This window comes from Durio zibethinus, chromosome 9 (genome assembly GCF_047325235.1).
Source record: "Durio zibethinus cultivar Kanyao isolate XHJ-2024 chromosome 9, ASM4732523v1, whole genome shotgun sequence".
Classification (NCBI taxonomy): domain Eukaryota; kingdom Viridiplantae; phylum Streptophyta; class Magnoliopsida; order Malvales; family Malvaceae; genus Durio; species Durio zibethinus.
This window is the reverse complement of record NC_143170.1, coordinates 11,375,802-11,394,023: the sequence shown is the minus strand read 5'-3', so window position 1 is coordinate 11,394,023 and position 18,222 is coordinate 11,375,802. Positions and strand designations below refer to the sequence as shown.

The following is an 18,222-nucleotide window of genomic DNA, read 5'->3' as shown; positions in this document are numbered from 1 at the left end:
TATTTATTTATTTTTTTGCTTCTTTTAAAGGGCCGAAATAAATCGAGATCCGTTCCTACCTGAGGAAATTTTCGACCATTGAGGTTCCCGTTATTTCTTGTATGGACTTGATGTCAAGCCCGACACTCTCTATTGAAAAAAATTGTTTTAATGACATTTGTCTGAATTCTTTAATTATAATTCTTCCTTAAATAGGAAAAATGTGATGCAGTTACAAATAGGAAAAATAAGAATCTGTTTTAGGTTTTGAGAAATAAAGAATAAAACGTAGGCTTGATTAGAGGTATAATCGATTAAGTTTGTATCGATATAATATTAAGCTTAAGTTCGAGCTTGACTTTAAATTTGAAGTTTGAAATTCGATTCGAATTCGATTAAATGTTATTTTTTTTTATCTTGAATTCGACTCGAAATAAAAATTGAATAACTCGAATTCGTTCGATTAATTTGATTAACATGTAAAAAAAAATTTGATTTTTATATTCGATAATAACTCGATTATCTTTACTTAAGTTTAAATTTGAATTTAAAATATTTTATTAATTAAAATAATTAAAATATATTAAAATATGAAATTCAATTGAACTCACGAATAATTCGAATTGGATATAAAAATATTTGAGTTTGACTTGATCGATAAATCAAGTTGCTTGAATTTAAATTTAACTTAATAATAATCAAATCGAATTTAAATATCATTTGAATCGAATTTAAATAGTTTACAAATAATAATGTACCATTTATATTTTTAAGTTTGACTTTCATCACTTTTATTGACATGAAAAGCTGCCGTTTATGCTTTTCATGCTTGACAATGTAGGCTATAAATTAGTAATTCTATTTTCCTATTTGCCCTTTTAAAAGGAATTCATCAATTTCTCATAACTAAACGCAAAATTTCTTCCAAACTCATAATTTTCTGCAACGGGAAGGAAGAAAAATGAAAGATTGACGGACTGCTCCACCAAAGTATGTTGAGTAACTTAATAAAAGCTACATCAGATTTCAGGTTACCTTAATATTTTGTTATTTTGATAACTTACTATAAAACTAACTAAATATTCATATAAAAAATATTTGACTCCTGAATTATAATAAACTTTCGAATGTACATACGATTGGATGATTATTATAATTTTATATCTTCGTTATGATCAAATTTAAATTATTTTTGAATCATCCATCATAATAAACTTTTTAATTTGATAATTTTTTGTTTATGCTCAACAAGTTTGATCAATTTAATGATATTTATATAGTTTAATTTGTATAAAAAATTTTAATTTTATACCATCCAACGCGGAGTGAGGAAACAAACTAGCCTATAACAATATATTAAAAGTAAACTCCAAATTGGTTCCTATTTATAACTTCTACAATTTTGCGCGTTAAATAATGATTGACCTTTTTTTTTTTAATTAGGACAGAAGTAAAACCTATTGTTTTGCTTGAAGTGAAATGCAAAGGAGAGTGGACAGAGTTCCAGAAATAGAAACGGTTTTAGAGGTTGTCACTTGCCATTAGGGCATTGCTGGATCTAACTTTGCGAAAGCAGCAATGACGGTGAAAGCAACGGACGTTGAAGAAATGGCATTTTGTCGAAGAAGGAGATCATACTCCCACTTATAGTCCTCTTATTTGACTAATTAACTCTCAGGTTTTTTTTTTTTTTCTTTTTTGGGTTTATTTTGATAATTGATAATATTTTAAATTGCTATTTTTTTTTTTTTAAATTTCAATGTTGAATTTTGGAATTTTTTAAGAATAATAATAGATCCTCCACCAACTAGAAATCACATTTCAAGGAAGTTAAACTTGCCAATTCCAAGTGCCTACCAATATATGTTATATACTGTGTGTCAATTAGCAACATAAGAATGTTAGATTCCTTTGTTTGTCAGACTATTTGAAAGCAATGTTGTAGGCGGCAAAGGCTTATATTCTTCTAGACTTTCATCTTTCACCTTGATGCTTGATGAACCGTTAAATAACCTTAAAACATATTAAAAAAAGTTAATTTTCTGGCACAATTATTTTTTGTCTAAAGGTAGTTAAAAGAAACAGCTAAAGGATTCTGGAAAAAATCAATTCGTAAACTGAAGTAGCTTACTTTATATTGATGTTTATGCTTATGCAAGCTACTTGCTAGCTTTGAATTGATCAATTTATTTTGAAATGATAAAACAAAAATTTGCTTAATATGAACTAAGTTGTTTTAATATGAATTTGAACATTTTCCCTACTTTTACTCTTGCCAAAAAAATGCCTTTGAACTAAAAGAAAACTAAACAAATAAAACAAAAACGATATGGGCAACTTGGGATAGAAGGGATCAATCACCCAAGGAAAGGGATCGATTCCCTACTAGATCCAATCGATCCCTCAGGCAAAGGAATCGATCTATTTTTTGGCCAAAAAGCTCACTCATGCAAAAACTTGAAAAATCGATCGATCCCTTCCCTATAAGGATTAATTGATTAGATTTTTGACATGACCCAATCGATCCCTCCACTAAAGGGATCAATCCATTTTTTATCTAAAAACAAAAATGATTTCAAAACTTACAGAAAAAGATCTATTACCCTAGATAGGGGATTGATCACCTAGGATAGGAGATCAAATAGGTCTTTTACTTGATCAATCGTGTTTGGCTTTCCTAAACAAAATTGCTTTGATTTTTGGTTGACCTAATCCATCCCTTATACAAAGGGATCGATCCCTTCATGCACAAAAGCCCTCAAAGGCTATTTTTTGTTTGAAATTTTGCAAGTTTCAAACATTTAATGCAAGCAATGACTATCTTTCACCTTTTACACATAAAAGCAGGTCTCCCACTGCATATCAAGCTATCAAGAGCCAATAAAAACTTTTTTTTTTCTAATTACCATGTTCTTCAAGCATTAAAAAGCATTTGTTGTGTCCAAAGTGCAGAGATTCATCTTATATTTTATTTCTCTCTTAATAGTCCTTTTAATTTTGACTTGTACTTTAAATTAGCAAATACCCAATCTTAGAGAGGTTATTTGAAGTTGCAAAACACTTTAAAATTTGTATTGTGATGTTGTGAGCTTAAAGGATAGGATAACCTTTAAGAGATTGTGTTGTTGATTGTATAAAGCTTTGAAGAGCTAGGTTGTAACATTCAACAAATAGTGGATTGGACTTTTTGCAAGTAAGGCTAAGGGAGAAGATGTAGGTGCCTAAAGGAAAAGCTAAACCTTTATAAATTTTGATATTTGATTCTTTATTTCTATATCTTTGCTTTTAAGATTATTAGTAAACTTATATTTATTGTGTTTATTTGCTTAGAAAAAAAAATTGATTTGTGAATTTTGTGCTTAGTAGATATTAAATTTGAAAATTTTATTATCAACCAATTTATCCCTCTCTTAATTTAATTCAAATCTATGAGCTAACAATTGATATAAGAGCTAACACTCTATTTTGTAGGTCTAAACAATTTTAGAGTGATCTTGAAAATGTCTCAAAAAAGTATAGTGGTGAATGTAGAGCAACCATCCCCAAGCTATAAAAAATATGTTGAGCAACAAGAAGTGTTTCTTATTACTAATAAAATAATTGCTACTTCTTTTGGAGGTAAAGGTTATTTCATTCTAAGATTTCCTTTCTTTGTTGGTGACAACTATTCATATTGAAAAATTAAGATGAGATTGTTCGTTCAAACCAATAACTACAAAGTTTGGAGAGTTATTGTCAATGATTTTCAAATTCCAATAAAGAAGGTGGAGATAGAGATGTGGTTAAGTAAAAAAGTGAATGGGTTACCAATGATATAAAGATGACTCAATTCAATACCAAGGCAATGGATACACTCTTTTATGCATTAGGGCCTAATTAGTACAATAAAGTTTTTTTGTGTGAAAATGCAAAGAAAATTCAAAACAAGTTGGCCATTACTCATGAAGGTACTAATCAAATGAAAAAAACTAAAATTGGCATGCTTACTCATGATTATGAGCTATTTAAGATGAAATTGAAAAAAATCATTAGTGAAATGTCAAGCCATTTTATTGACATCTTTAATGGTTTGAAGGCTTTTGGGAAGATTTACTCAAATGCGGAGATGGTGAAAAAAATCCTAAATAATCTATCAAAGAGTTAGGGAGCTAAAGTGATAGCCATTGAGGAGTCCAAAGATCCTCGCATACTCTCCTTAGATAAACTTATAGGTTCTTTCCTTACTTATGAGATGAAGCTTAAAAGAGGATAAGAACCAATCAAGAAAGGTGGTATTACTCTTAAATTAACCTTTCAAGAAGATGACGAAAAGTTTGAACAAGATAAGGTTGATAAAGATGAAAAAATGACCATGTTTGCAAAATAGTTTAAGAAGTTCACGAAGATGAATAGATTCTTAGATAGAAGAAGACCATATGATAATGAATCTGACCACAATCCCATCCATATTCATACTCTTTTTTTTCAACTAGTGTAAATACAATCTTCAAATTTCAGCCCACCTTATTTACGTATTTATTTAATGGATTTAGACCAAGGATAGATCCATCTTATTTTTGAACAAGTCTTTTTTATTCTCAGCCTAAATTGTATGATGTGTAAACACTCTGATGTCAATCTCCTTTGGTTGAAAAAGTTTTATCCTCAAGTTTAAACTAGTATTCTTGCCATGGTAGGATGACAAATTAGCAACATTAAAGGTGGAAGATACTCCATAAGTGTCAAAAAGCTCTATCTTGTAGGCATTATCCCCAATACGTTGGAGAACTCTAAATGGACCATCTATCTTAGGCTATAATTTGTCAATCTTCCATTGTAGAAACCTTTCTTTGTGCAAGTATTCCCATACCAAATCATATTTTTTGAACTTCACGTCTTCGATGTATGATTATTGCCCTTTTAGATTTCTTATTTTTCTGTAAAATTCTATTTTGAACCTTTTCATGAAATATTTTGATACTTTTGGCTTCTCCATCAAAATGCTGATGAATATGGGTTATGTAAGAGGAATTGAACCAATTTAAAAAAAGCAAAGTGTGGAACCTTGTATTTAGACCTAGCAATCATCTTACTATAGGCAACAAATGGGTTTTTAAGAAAAAAATGGATGAATATGGTAATATTGTTAGAAATAAAGCTTAGTTAATAGTTCAAGTGTATAGTGAATAAGAAGGAATTGATTTTGATAAAACTTATACCCAGGTTACAAGGTTAGAAGCCATTAGGATGTTACTTGCATTTGTATGTTTCAGAGATTTCAAGCTTTTTCAAATAGATGCCAATAGTGCATCTTTAAATGGTTTAATAAATAAAATGGTGTATGTAAACCAACTTCTAGGTTTCAAAAATCTTCAATTTTTAAATCATGTTCATAGATTGACCAAAAGTTTATATGATTTAAAACAAGCTCCTATATCTTGGTATGAAAGATTGTCAAAGTTTTTAATGGAAAATGATTTCAATAGAGGAAATGTTGATACTATACTTTTTATTAAAACAAAAGGAAATGACACTCTCATTATGCAAGTTTATGTTGATGATATTATATTTGATACTATTAATGAATCTCTTTTTCAAGAATTTGTTAAGACTACATAGTGAATTTGAAATGAGCATGATAGGCGAGTTTACATTTTTCTTGAGATTACAAGTAAAGCAAACAAAAGATGATACTTTCATCAATCAAGCCAAATACATTAAGGACTTACTTAAAAGGTTTGGATTGTAGGAATCAAAGCCTTACTTAATACCTATGAACACTTCAACAAAACTTGACAATGATGAATGAGGTGATTGTATTGATTCTAAATTATATAGGCCTATGATTGGTTTATTGTTATATCTTACTGTAAGTAGACCTGATATAATATTTAGTATATGCTTATGTGCTAGATTTCAATCATCACCTAGAGAATCATATTTACTTGTTTTTAAAAGTAAAGACACTCATAACTTAGTATTATGGTATCTAAAAAGTTCATCTTTTACTTTGCATGCTTATTTTGATGCAAATTTTGGTGGTTGTAAAATTGATAGAAAAAACACTTTTGATACTTGTAATTGTTTGGAAATATGCTCATATCATAGTTTTTTAAGAAACAAAATAGTGTTGCTTAATCCACAATTGAAGTTAAATATGTAACGACTGATAGTTGTTATGCTTAAGTTTTATAGATTAAACAATAATTTGAGGATTTTGAAATTATCATATATCACATTCTCATTAAACCTGATAATACTAGTGCCATTAATCTCACCAAAAATCTAATTCAACACCTAAGAACTAAGCATATTAAAATTAGACATAATTTCATTAGTGATCATGTTCAAAATGGTGATATTGTGCTTAAATATGTTGATCCATTGTTTCACTTAGTTGATATTTTTATGAAATCTATTGATATAAATAGATTTTACATAATTAGAGGTAAACTTGGTAGGATGAATTCTCTATGAAATGTAATTCGTGATATATTTGTGCTTTTATGAAATAAATGTGTGTTTATTTTAATAAATTTTTAGATGAATTTTTTGATGATCATATTTGTGATTATTTGATCCATGTTTGATTGATCACATTGCATGCATTTAAAAAAAATTCTTTGAAAATTCTTTAAAAAAAAATTTAGGCTACATGTGAATCGGTCGATCCTATGGAGGACCAGATTGATTGGTTTTTCAACTAGTAGTGAAATGGAGTCTAGAAATTTTATGGATCGATTGATCCCTTAAGGGACCTAATCGATAAGGTAGGTAGGCAGATTGCAAAACTAATGTTGGGAATTAATGTTTAAGATGTAAAGATTAATTATAAACAGAAAAACTCACTAAAAAAATAACTCACAAGAATTTGAATAATGACAGAATATGATTATTGGATTAAAAATGATAAAAGTTCACCACCAAGATAAGAAACTAAGGGATACAAAAACACCACCCTAAGAATTCTAATCAAGGATATAGAACAATAAAAGTTCACCATTTTAGAAAATCTACCTACGAGATACAAAACTTGAAAAATAATCTAAAATATTGCTTAAAGATAAAGAAAACTCTATTCTATTTCTACCAAAGAATAATAGAAAATATATAGGCTAGGAACATTCCTCAAAGCATGAAAACTTTCATATTGCATTGCTAGAATCGTGCTTAAAATCATGATATTTGCATGTGAATATAATCTGCCCATTTACTCCTGCAGATTATATTATAATGAATCTGACCATAATCCCATCCATATTCATGCTTTTCTTTTTCAGCTAGTGTAAATACAATCTTCATATTTCAGCCCACCTTATTTGCGTATTTATTTAATGGATTTAGACTAAAGATAGATCCATCTTATTTTTAGACAAGTCTTTTTTATTCTCAGGCTAAGTTGTATGATGTGTAAACACTTCGATGTCAATCTCCTTTGGTTGAAAAAGTTTTTTCCTCAAATCTGAACTAGTATTCTTGCCATGGTAGGGTGACAAATCAGCAACATTGAAGGTGGAAGATACTCCATAAGTGTCAAAAAGCTCTATCTTGTAGGATTATCCCCAATACGTTGGAGAACTCTAAATGGACCATCTATCTTAGGCTATAATTTGTCAAACTTCCATTATAGAAACCTTTCTTTATGCAAGTATTTCCACACCAAATCTTGTTTTTTGAACTTCACGTCTTCGATGCATGATTATTGTCCTTTTAGATTTCTTATTTTTCTGTAAAATTCTATTTTGAACCTTTTCATGAAATATTTTGATACTTTTGGCTTTTTTTCTACATCTCCATCAAAATGCTGATTAGTATAAAGTTGAATTAAAACCAATGGACAAATTGCATTCTTACCAAGAATAATTTCAAAAAGGCTGCAACCAATGGTTTGACTTGGTGAATGATTATAGGTAAACTCCATCTATAGTAAAATAAATTCCTATTGTTGTAGTTTCTTTTTTACCTAACTTCTCAAGAAAATTTCTACCTTGTTGGGTAGAATAGCTCATAGGTTAAGGTCTATATAGTGTTGAATATCCCTCATTGGTGGTAAACCAGTTGATAACTCTTCTTGAATAACATCTTGAAATTTTGCTAATAATGATTGTATCACTATAGGGGGCTTCTCACTATCTTTATTCTCCTCAATCAACATTAATGCATGCATGGTATCACCCATTTTAATTTTCTTTCTATAATTGACCTTAGTAAATAAGCTACTTCCTTCCTCTTTGGTTGGTTTGAAAATCATCATAGGCTTGGTAGGGCATAGGATGATTTTATATCCATCCTTCATAAATGTGTAAGTGTTATGGTAACCATCATAAATAACCCTCCTATCATAATGCCAAGGTCTTTCGAGCAGTTAATGGCAAGCATCCATCAGAGCTACATCACACTACATTTCATCTTTATAATTCTTTCCTATGGAAAAAAGAACCAAACACCTCTTGTTCACCTTGATTTCATTCTCTTTCTGTAGTTAAGATAGCTTATATGGTTAAGGGTGATCCATTACTTTGAGGCCTAATTTCTATACCATAAAAGTAGAAATAACATTTTCAAAACTTTCACTATCAATTATAACATTATGTACCTTTTCATGGGTAGTACACTAAGTGTGGAATATGTTTTTATACAACCAATCTTCTTCTTTAACAGGTGCGATACTCAAGCTAATTGTATAACTAAGGATGCTCCATAATCACCATAGGTTACCTCTTCCTCCTCTTTAAGGTTTTGATCCTCCTCAGCCTGTTCCTCTTTATTTTCCTCCAAGTGTTTCTCTACTAAAGTCACAATCTTCCTGTTTGGGCATTCTGAGGCAATGTGTCCAAGCTTTTGACATTTAAAACACCTTTTGGTTTGTTCACTAGACGGAGGCTTGCCTTCTTGGGACCTAAATCTCAAGTTGCTACCATGGGCCTTTTTTTATTGTCTCTCCACCTTAAGGGCAAGCTTGTATACATCATTGAAAGTCCAATAAGGTTGTAACTACACCACATTAGCTATCTTAATCTTTAATCCTCCAAGATACCGAGCAATAGTTTACTTCTCCTGTTCCACCAATTCATATTTTAACATAAGGTGATCAAACTCAGCTGTATACTCCTCCATTGAGAGATCTTTTTGCTTTAAGTTATGAAGACTAAAGAAGACATCTTGCCAAAAGTTGTTTGAGAGATACTTTCTCTTCAACTCTTTTTTCATCTTTTCTCAAGTTGTAATTTTTCTCCTACCTTCTCTTTCCTTTTGCTTCTTCAGATTTTTCCACCAAAATGATGTATGTTTTTTGAGTTTGATGGCCACTAGCTTCACCTTGCAATGTTCAAGGGCATCATGGTATTCAAATATGTGTTTGACTATGTATAGCCAATCTAAGAATTCTTCAGGTTGCATATTTCCCTTGAGTTCGAGAATCTCTATATTCAGATTGAATATGCTAGGTTGAAGTTGGTTTTTGCATAGATAATCTTTAACTTGCCGTGGATGAGATAAGGTGCTATCACCAGAATCGTTATTTTTTCCACTGTATGGATTGGTTTCTCCTTCACCTTCTTTGTTCCTCCTTCATTGCCTTATTATCTCCTCTCTCTCTTATTGTATATGCAATTGATGTTGTAATTAAATGATCTATTGCTATATCTTTTATATGAGGGCATCCCTTAGGTCAATATTAGTAATTATTACAACATCGGTGTTGGCTTCAACCTCTTCTATTGGTGCTAGATGATGATGATCTGCCATAGCTCTGATACCAATTTAATTCCAGGAATTGATGTTTGAGATGCAGAGATTAATTGCAAACAGAAAAACTCATAAAAAAAATAACTCATAAGAATTTGAATAACGACAAAATACGATTATTGGATTAAAAGGGATAAACGTTCACCACCAAGACTAAAAACTAAATGATATAGAAACACCAACCTAAGAGTTCTAATTAAGGATACAAAATAATAGAAGTTCACTACTCTAAGAAATCCACCTAAGAGATACAGAACTTGAAGAACAATTTAAAAGATTATTTAAGGATAAAGAAAACTCTATTCTACCTTCTACCAAAGAATAATAGAAAATATATAGGCTAGGAACATCCCTTAAAGCATGAAAAATTTCAGATTGCATTGCTAGAATTGTGCCTAAAATCATGCGATACACATGTGAACATAATCTACCAATTTACTCCTACAAATTATATGATAATGAATCTGACTATAATCTCATCCATATTTATGCCCTTCTTTTCTAGCTAGTGTGAACACAATCTTCCTATTTCAATCCACCTTATTTATATATTTATTTAGTAGTTTTAGACCAATGATAGGCTCATCTTATTTTTAGAAAAGTCATCTTTACTCTCAGCCCAAGTTGTATGATGTGCAAATATTCCGGTGTCAAAAATGACCCATTTTGGCTTTCCAAATTTTGGTTCTTTTTCATTAACTATAGGAGCCTCACCTTTCCTCTTTCTATTCCATTGCCTCTTTATACCCTAGTTTTTTCTCTCATAAATTCTTTCAAAACTCATATTTTTAATCAAAATTTCTTGCAAAAATTTTAAGTTTTCTTATTTTCTCGTAAAATCTTCATCTATTTTCATAGAAATCACACCAAAATCATCTCCAGTCACTCATTCTTTTCTCTCTCTAGAATTTTGATCCTTTTTTTGAACTTTTATCCTTCACTTAATAGTTTTACTTCTTACAAACATATATCACTTTCTATCACCAACATTATTAGTTTCCTTCATTAATTTCATAAAAACTTACTTATTTTCTAATACCCAATTTTCCAGAAAAAATTTCTATGGCACCTAAAACCAAATGAAGTGTTGGACCAAGAAGGAATCCTCTAAGGGAGACTTCTAGTTCATCAATTAAGCCTTTATTCAATCAAAATTTTGAGAATCCTACTACTAAGAAGAGGTTTGAAGCAAATTTTGCTCATAAGAAGATTAAGCATAAACGAGTAATATTTCTTGAATTTTTCCAAACGATTGAGTTTCCTTATCTGCATGTATTTGAGGATTTTGGTTGGATGAATTATTTGTGCATAGATGGGATAGTTTATGAGAATAAGGTATTCTATAATAATGCTACATGTGTTGAGATTGAAGGGAATGAAAATAGATATTATCTTGATCAAAACTTTCGTAATGGGTAAAGAGATTATGGTTAATAATAAATTATTGACTAAAACTTTTATGCTAGATGATAATGGGGACACAAATACTAAGTGCAATATGTTGGATTTAGTTCAAGATATCATTGGGAATGAAAACTTGAGAATTGCTCCTACACAGGCTACTAAACTTCCTATGCATGATAACCTATTACACCTTATACTTACCCATGTTTTGACACCATTTGGCACCCAATATTCAGATTAAAAACTAGAAGAAACCTAATCTTGGGCACTTTATTTTTAATGACATGATAAAGGTGGTGCAAAATAGAGATTACACTTTGATCTATGAGTTTGCTGTATATAATCTATTGAAAAAATTAGGTATAAACATTATGAGTGATAAAGAGATTATACTTAATGATCCATTTAGCATTTTTGGAGTTCATACTTTGCATAATATGAGTTATACATAAAATGCAGTTGGTTTGTGGATTAGAAAGATTGAAATTGGTTGTCTAAGACGAAGAGAGCATGATGCTATAGATGTTCCATATGTACCTTAAGAAGACCCCTCTAGTCCATCGTTTAATACTCAAGGTACATTACAAATTATGATGGTTCAAATGAATGGCTTGCACTCCATGGTTGGGGACATAAACCCAAGACTTGAAAATTTAGAATTAAATCAAAATGTCATGACCCAAGAAATTCACCAAATGAGGACTAAGATTAACCAGGCACTTTCACCATCTCCCACCTTATCCTCCTTCTCAATGATCCACTTTGATGCCATGCCTTACATGTTTTCCTTATATATCTAATTTTTTTAAGTTTCAATTTTCCTAAAGACAGTTTGCATTATGTTTTTAAACCTTAGGACTTCACAATTATATTAATGACCTATGCATTTCATTTTCATAATGGCATTTGTTATATTGTGTTGGAGTTGGTTTAAAATTGATGTTATGTGGCAATTGGTATATTGATTGATTTGCTATGGCATTGAGTTGTGGTATTAAGTTGGTTTGATTTGAACATATATTAAGCTTATTGTTGCCTTGAATTGATTACCATATTACTTTGATTGTCTTGTTCTTTTTGCTATGACAAAAAGGGGGAGAAGTAATGAAATGAAAAATTTTGGCTAAACTTGGAAAAGGTTTTGCAAAATGGGAAAAGGTATGAAATGAAGTTTTGATCACAATGCTTATTTACTCAAATTGAATTTTTTATGACTTGCTTATTTTGGATTGAATACTTGTTACAGGAGGAGTAATCCTTAGGCTCATGCTTATATGAATATCTTGGTATTGCCTTATCTATTAATGCTCTTGATATTGTGCTTAATGTGCCAAAAATAATGGATGGCTATTTACTTGTTCTTAGCTTATTAAAAATAAGTTTTTATGCTTAAATTTAGAGGGAGCCTACTTTTAAAAGGAAAAATGCTTTTCAAAGCAAATTTTTTCATTTGGTTTTATCATATCAAAATGGGGGAGAATGTTAGCCTTGAATTGATCAATATATTTTGAAATGACGAAACAAAAATTTGCTTAACATGAACTAAGTTGTTTTAATATGAATTAGAACATTTTTCTAGCTTTTCATCTTGCCAAAAATGCCTTTGAATCAAAAGAATACTAAACAAATGAAACAAAAACAATTTTGGGCAAAATGAGATAGAAGGGATTAAACATCGAAGGAAAGGGATCGATCACCTGCTTGACCCGATTGAACCCCTAGGCAAGGGGATTGATTCATTTTTTGGCCAGAAAGCTCACTTATGCAAAAACTTGAAAAATCAATTGATTCCCTCCCTGTAGACATTGAAATCTTGTGAAGATCATTACATCTTGCTCAAATATTGATTTTCAAGGTAACAGCTTCAAAGCTTTGGTGTTTGAATTTATGCCGAATGGGAATTTAGAAAGTTGGTTACATCCAAACTCAACTGAGCTGCAGCTTTCAAGAAACTTGCATCTAGTCCAGAGGCTCAACATAGATATTGATGTGGCCACAGCATTAGATTATCTTCATTCTCAATTTGACAAGCCGGTTGTCCATTGTGATCTAAAGCCAAGCAACGTTCTTCTTGATAGTGACTTTACTGCCTATGCTAGTGATTTCGGCCCTAACAAAGTTTCTTCCAATGACCACTGGCCAATCCATTAATGAGCAAAGCAGTTCTATTGGGATAACAGGAACTGTGGGATATGTTCCACCAGGTAATTCCCTCCGTTATTAGCACCTACTTCCTGCAGAGTTAAGTTTATACGATCCTTAAACTATTTTTCGTTTAATTTGTCATCAAGTAAAGTTGATATATTTTGCATTTGATCTTCATCTTGATGATGGTGGTACTTTCTTGAAATTCTTCGAATTGCAGAATATGGTATGGGAAAGGAAATATCCACACTTGGTGATGTGTGCAGCTATCGCATCCTTTTAATGGAGTTGTTCACGGGAAAAAGTCTCACTGGCAGCTTGTTTACAGGAGACTTGAGTCTACATGATTATGTTAAGACAGCCCTGCCTGATCGTCTGATGGAGATAATTGATACTTTGCTCAAGTTCGAAGATGGAGTCTTCAATCAAACTGGCGAAAGCAGCAGAGGCACCAGTACTCGTGTCACCATCGCCAATCATAGTTTTATTTGTTCATAGCACCACAAGGTACAACTTACTGGAACAGTGCGAGCAAGCCAGATGTTTAAATGTGGTTCATTGACTTCATTCACCTTTCACAATCACAAGAGGAAGAAGTATATATCAATATCTGCATCTTCTCTAGAAGTGTCACCTATCTGATTCATTTCCGATGAGAATTTACTTCGTTATATGTTCCAGGGTGTTTGGTAAAAGTAATTTTGTACTGTATTTTGTAATTACTTGGAAAGAAGGATAGGGTGAGGAACTGGATTACTCATTCTCCAGATATAGGATGATCCAATCTTATTGAAAAAGAGAATTATTTCATTCCCATGAGACAGTATTATCAGTTTGAGTCTTTATTTATATGCTTCCTAGGTTACCTCTATTTCAAAAATTGCATTGCATTTTTTCTGTATAAAATTGTACTATTTTAAGTACAATGCTATAGAGTGGGGGCAATTTCAACCATTGATAAAATGTTGGCCGAAAAAAACCCATTGATTAAACAATCATCCTACTCTGCATTTAAATATTTAATCACATCTACAAGCGTATATATTGAAGCTTTCAATATTTCCAAATTAATTTCAATTTGAAAGCTGCTAGTACATTGAAGTTTGTAACTAATTAAGCACGTGCACATTATCAATATGATGCATAAATATGCATAATTTTTGTTCTTCCTTTTTCCTTTTTTTATTTTTTCTATTTCACAGTTACAACTATGCTTGTTACTAGTGATATTCATAAATTTTGTGGACCTCACGTAGCTGGAACAAGTTCAAGCGGGTGAGTTTCCGTTGCTGCCTGAAATTTGAGAAGACAGTCTTAGATGCAACAAAAAACTTTGAAATGCAACAGAAACCTGGAATAACGATGCTTACCCATGCATTAGTCTTGGAGTTATTGGATCAGATTTTGGGTGTAATCTGGATAACTGAGACTGAAAGTTGATGATTATAGTAACTTTGAATTCAATGGCGAACGGACTGCACAGTGCTTTTCATAACAAATATATATATATATGTTTAATACAATAATGGTATCAATTGTTGCAACTAGTATTATGAAGAAATGTGACCAGATATTTCTCGTTGCATGCTTAAAATTATTAAAAAATTAACCAAGATTTTCCCTAGTGATTTTGTTGAGTTATCAATTTTCACTTTTTTTTTTTTTAAATTGAAAAACGGGACTATTTTCTTCACTTCTGGTCATACTTTTCTTTTTCACAGGCCTAAAAGGTGAAAAAGAAACGAATCTCCAACCATTGAAGAAGAATCTGACACTTATAATCACTTTTAAAATGTTGCAATAAACATAACTAACCTTTGCTTATGTTTCAAGTGTGAATTATGACAAGAATCCCTTTGGAATCATGAATGGTACAAATGTGCACTACAAGTATGTACTGCATTATGCAAATTAGTAGCTGGTAGGGATTTTCAAAATAAAATATAAAAAGTAATTCTACATTGAAATTATATTTGATTTGAAAAAATATTTTTTTACTTTTTATTTTATGTTTTCTAAAAATATATTTGGTAAATGAACATAATTTTTTTAAAAATGTAAAAATAAATAAATAAATAAAATATTAATGATATTACTATTAATGGCATGTAATTATAAATATAATATATATCTATTAATTAATGACATTAAAAAGTGTGTAAATCTTATAACTTGAAAAACACAAGAAAAAAAGTAATGTAGATATTTTGTTTTCACAATTGAAAACATCTTCTTTTTTATTTTCATATTTCAATCTATTTTCATTTTTGTTTTACAAAAATTTGTTTTCATTTTCAATTATCAAACACGTTTTTATTTATATTTTTATTTGCCAAAAAAATAAAAACAGAAAATGGCTCTGTTTTCATTTTTATTTTTCACTGCTTTTTGTAGCTAAATGGATTTAACCCACTAAAAAAAACTCTAAACTCTTCTTTTAATTCATTTCTGCATTTGGATTTTTTTTAATTTTCCAAAGCTACAAAACTCTCTGCTAATCCTTTATATTCTTCAAGTCATCTTCATCTTCCTCTCATTCCCTATCTTTTCATGTTTTTTTATCTATTGTTTTTCAAATAAGTTTCTTTAATTTTTTTAAAATCCCTAATTTTTCCTCTCTAATTTCAGCTCGACTATTGTTGTCTTCTCCATCAATGCCATTTCCTAGCCAAGTACTTTCATTAAAATCAATCTCTATCTTCATTTTGATTCTGATTTTGTAATGTACAAAATGGCTAATAATATTTTTGTTTTGATCAAGTTTAAGTCTTAGGTGGTCCTACTTATCTTGATTTTGTTGATCAATCAAGCTAAAACTCAAGTCTAATCTAGCTAAGGTAAGTTTTAATTTCTTGATTTTCATTTTGATTTTATTTTTTTGGTGATTTGTGATTTGAAATTAATGATCCAATGGATGTAACAATGAGACTTGCTATTAGATATGAGGATTAAGCTGTTAATGATGCCATTCATTAGATTTTAGCTAGAGGCTAGGTTTTCTATTAATATAGTTATTACATATTCCCAATCTCTTTGCTTAAAGCATTTGATTGAAATCCAATTTGAAATAACTCAAAATATTTGATTGACAAACATCAAATGCTTTGATCTTCGTAATTAAAGATGCTCTGCTCCCTAGTAATATAGATAATATATATATAAGTATTAAGATTGGATTCATTATTATCCTATATTAAAAAGATATTTAAACATCTTTGGTGAATAATCTAATGATTTTTTTTCTTGTTTTTTTATTCAATTGTTGCCATTGCTAGGGAGAAAATTTTCAAAAGAATCAGGATATTGTATGAACTTATTCTTATTGATAACAAGGTTAGTTCCTTTTTTATCATTTTGTAAATTAACCTGGGTATTATTAATAGGTTAGTGTCTTAATGTTGATTGGAGAAATAAGATGATGTTATTCTTTAGGCTCTTTTGTGATGTGAAAGTTTTAAATTGATATGTTGTTCATGTGAATATAACTTTTAGAATAAATTGATTTTCATTATTTTATAATTCTTAAAAGTTGCTTTATTTTCTATGTTGTGTCCTCCTTCGTCATTACTTACTTTCTTTTTCCATAAGTACTACAACCATGGATAATATTTAAATTAAAAGATCTAGATTTATTAGTGAATATATGTAAGGACTTAGCCAATTTTTAAGATCTACATTTGAGAATGCATGCTGAGATGGTATGATTTTATGTCCACACATGAAATGTGTCAATATGCATTGGATACCATTAGAAGTAGTAAAAGAGCATTTGATTTGCAATGGGTTTTTGTCTGATTATACTGATTGGGTTTGTCATGGTGAAACTTCATTGCCTACTTATGAGTCTCATTTATCGAAGGGTTTTTTCAATTTGAAAGCTTTCAAGAACTTAGATTCCTTAACGTTGAAGAGAGTTTAAGAGTTGATGAAAATGAAAATATAACAGATTTTTCTCAATTTTCTAATGGAGGGAGTGATAGTAAACAATTCTAAAAATAGCCAAATATTGAAGTGGAGAAGTTTTATAAAGTGTGAAAGGATTATAACCAAGAATTTAATATGGGATTTAAAAAACAATCTAGATTATCTGTCATCATAGATTTGTTTCATATAAAGGTTTCTAGTGGGATAAGTAATGAGTCATTCAAGTTTCTCCTTTCATTAATGAAAATGATTCTTTTCGAGGGTCAAACCTTGCCTAATTCCTATTGTGAATTAGGTATTAGATATGAAAATATTTATGCTTGTCTAAATGATTATATGTTATTTCCAAAAGAAAGAACAAATGAAGACTTGTGTTATGTGTGTGGTGCTTCTAGGTGGGCGTAGAATGATAATGTTAATTTGGAAGGTAATTTTTTTGGTAAAAAGAAAAAAAGCTATAAAGGTGTTATGTCATTTTCCTTTGAAACCTAAACTCCAAAAATGGCTTCTACCATGGTATGCATGATAAAGGTCATAAAAAAATGGAAAGACTATACATCCAACTGACTTTATTGCTTAAAAATATTTTGAATTACGATATCTTAATTTTGCCTTAGACCCTCGTAATGTGAGACTAGGCTTGGCTATTGATGAATTTATTCCATTTAGAATAGTGAATAATAAGTATAGTGTTTGGCATGTTATGGTGATACCGTATAATTTACCTCATTTGTTGTCCATGAAAGAGTCAAGTTTTATTCATTTCTTAGTGATTCCAAGTAAGAATGGACATGTAATGATATTTACGTTTACTTACAACTTCTAGTATGTAAACACCTTTGATGCTTTTGCTAGAGATAATTTTTAATTATGCGTTGCATTAATGTGAAAGATAAACGACTTTCTATATATGGTGATTTGTTTGGTTGGAATGTTAAAAGTTTATTTGCTTGTCTTCGTTGTTCTGAGGATACATGTCATTTATGGCTAGATCATGGGGGAAAACATTGTTTCATGGGTAATCGTCAGTTTTTAGATATTAAT

At 30.3% G+C, this 18,222-nt stretch overlaps 1 protein-coding gene across 1 annotated transcript; it reads left to right on the top strand.

The window, feature by feature from the left end:
* Positions 1-13,237: 13,237 nt before the first annotated feature.
* LOC149516799 (putative LRR receptor-like serine/threonine-protein kinase At3g47570) lies at positions 13,238-14,681 on the top strand. Its single transcript, XM_089765217.1, has 4 exons — positions 13,238-13,313; positions 13,475-13,708; positions 14,457-14,529; positions 14,636-14,681. Exons 1-4 carry the CDS (start codon positions 13,238-13,240, stop codon positions 14,679-14,681), a joined length of 429 nt encoding a protein of 142 aa, XP_089621343.1.
* Positions 14,682-18,222: the final 3,541 nt, after the last annotated feature.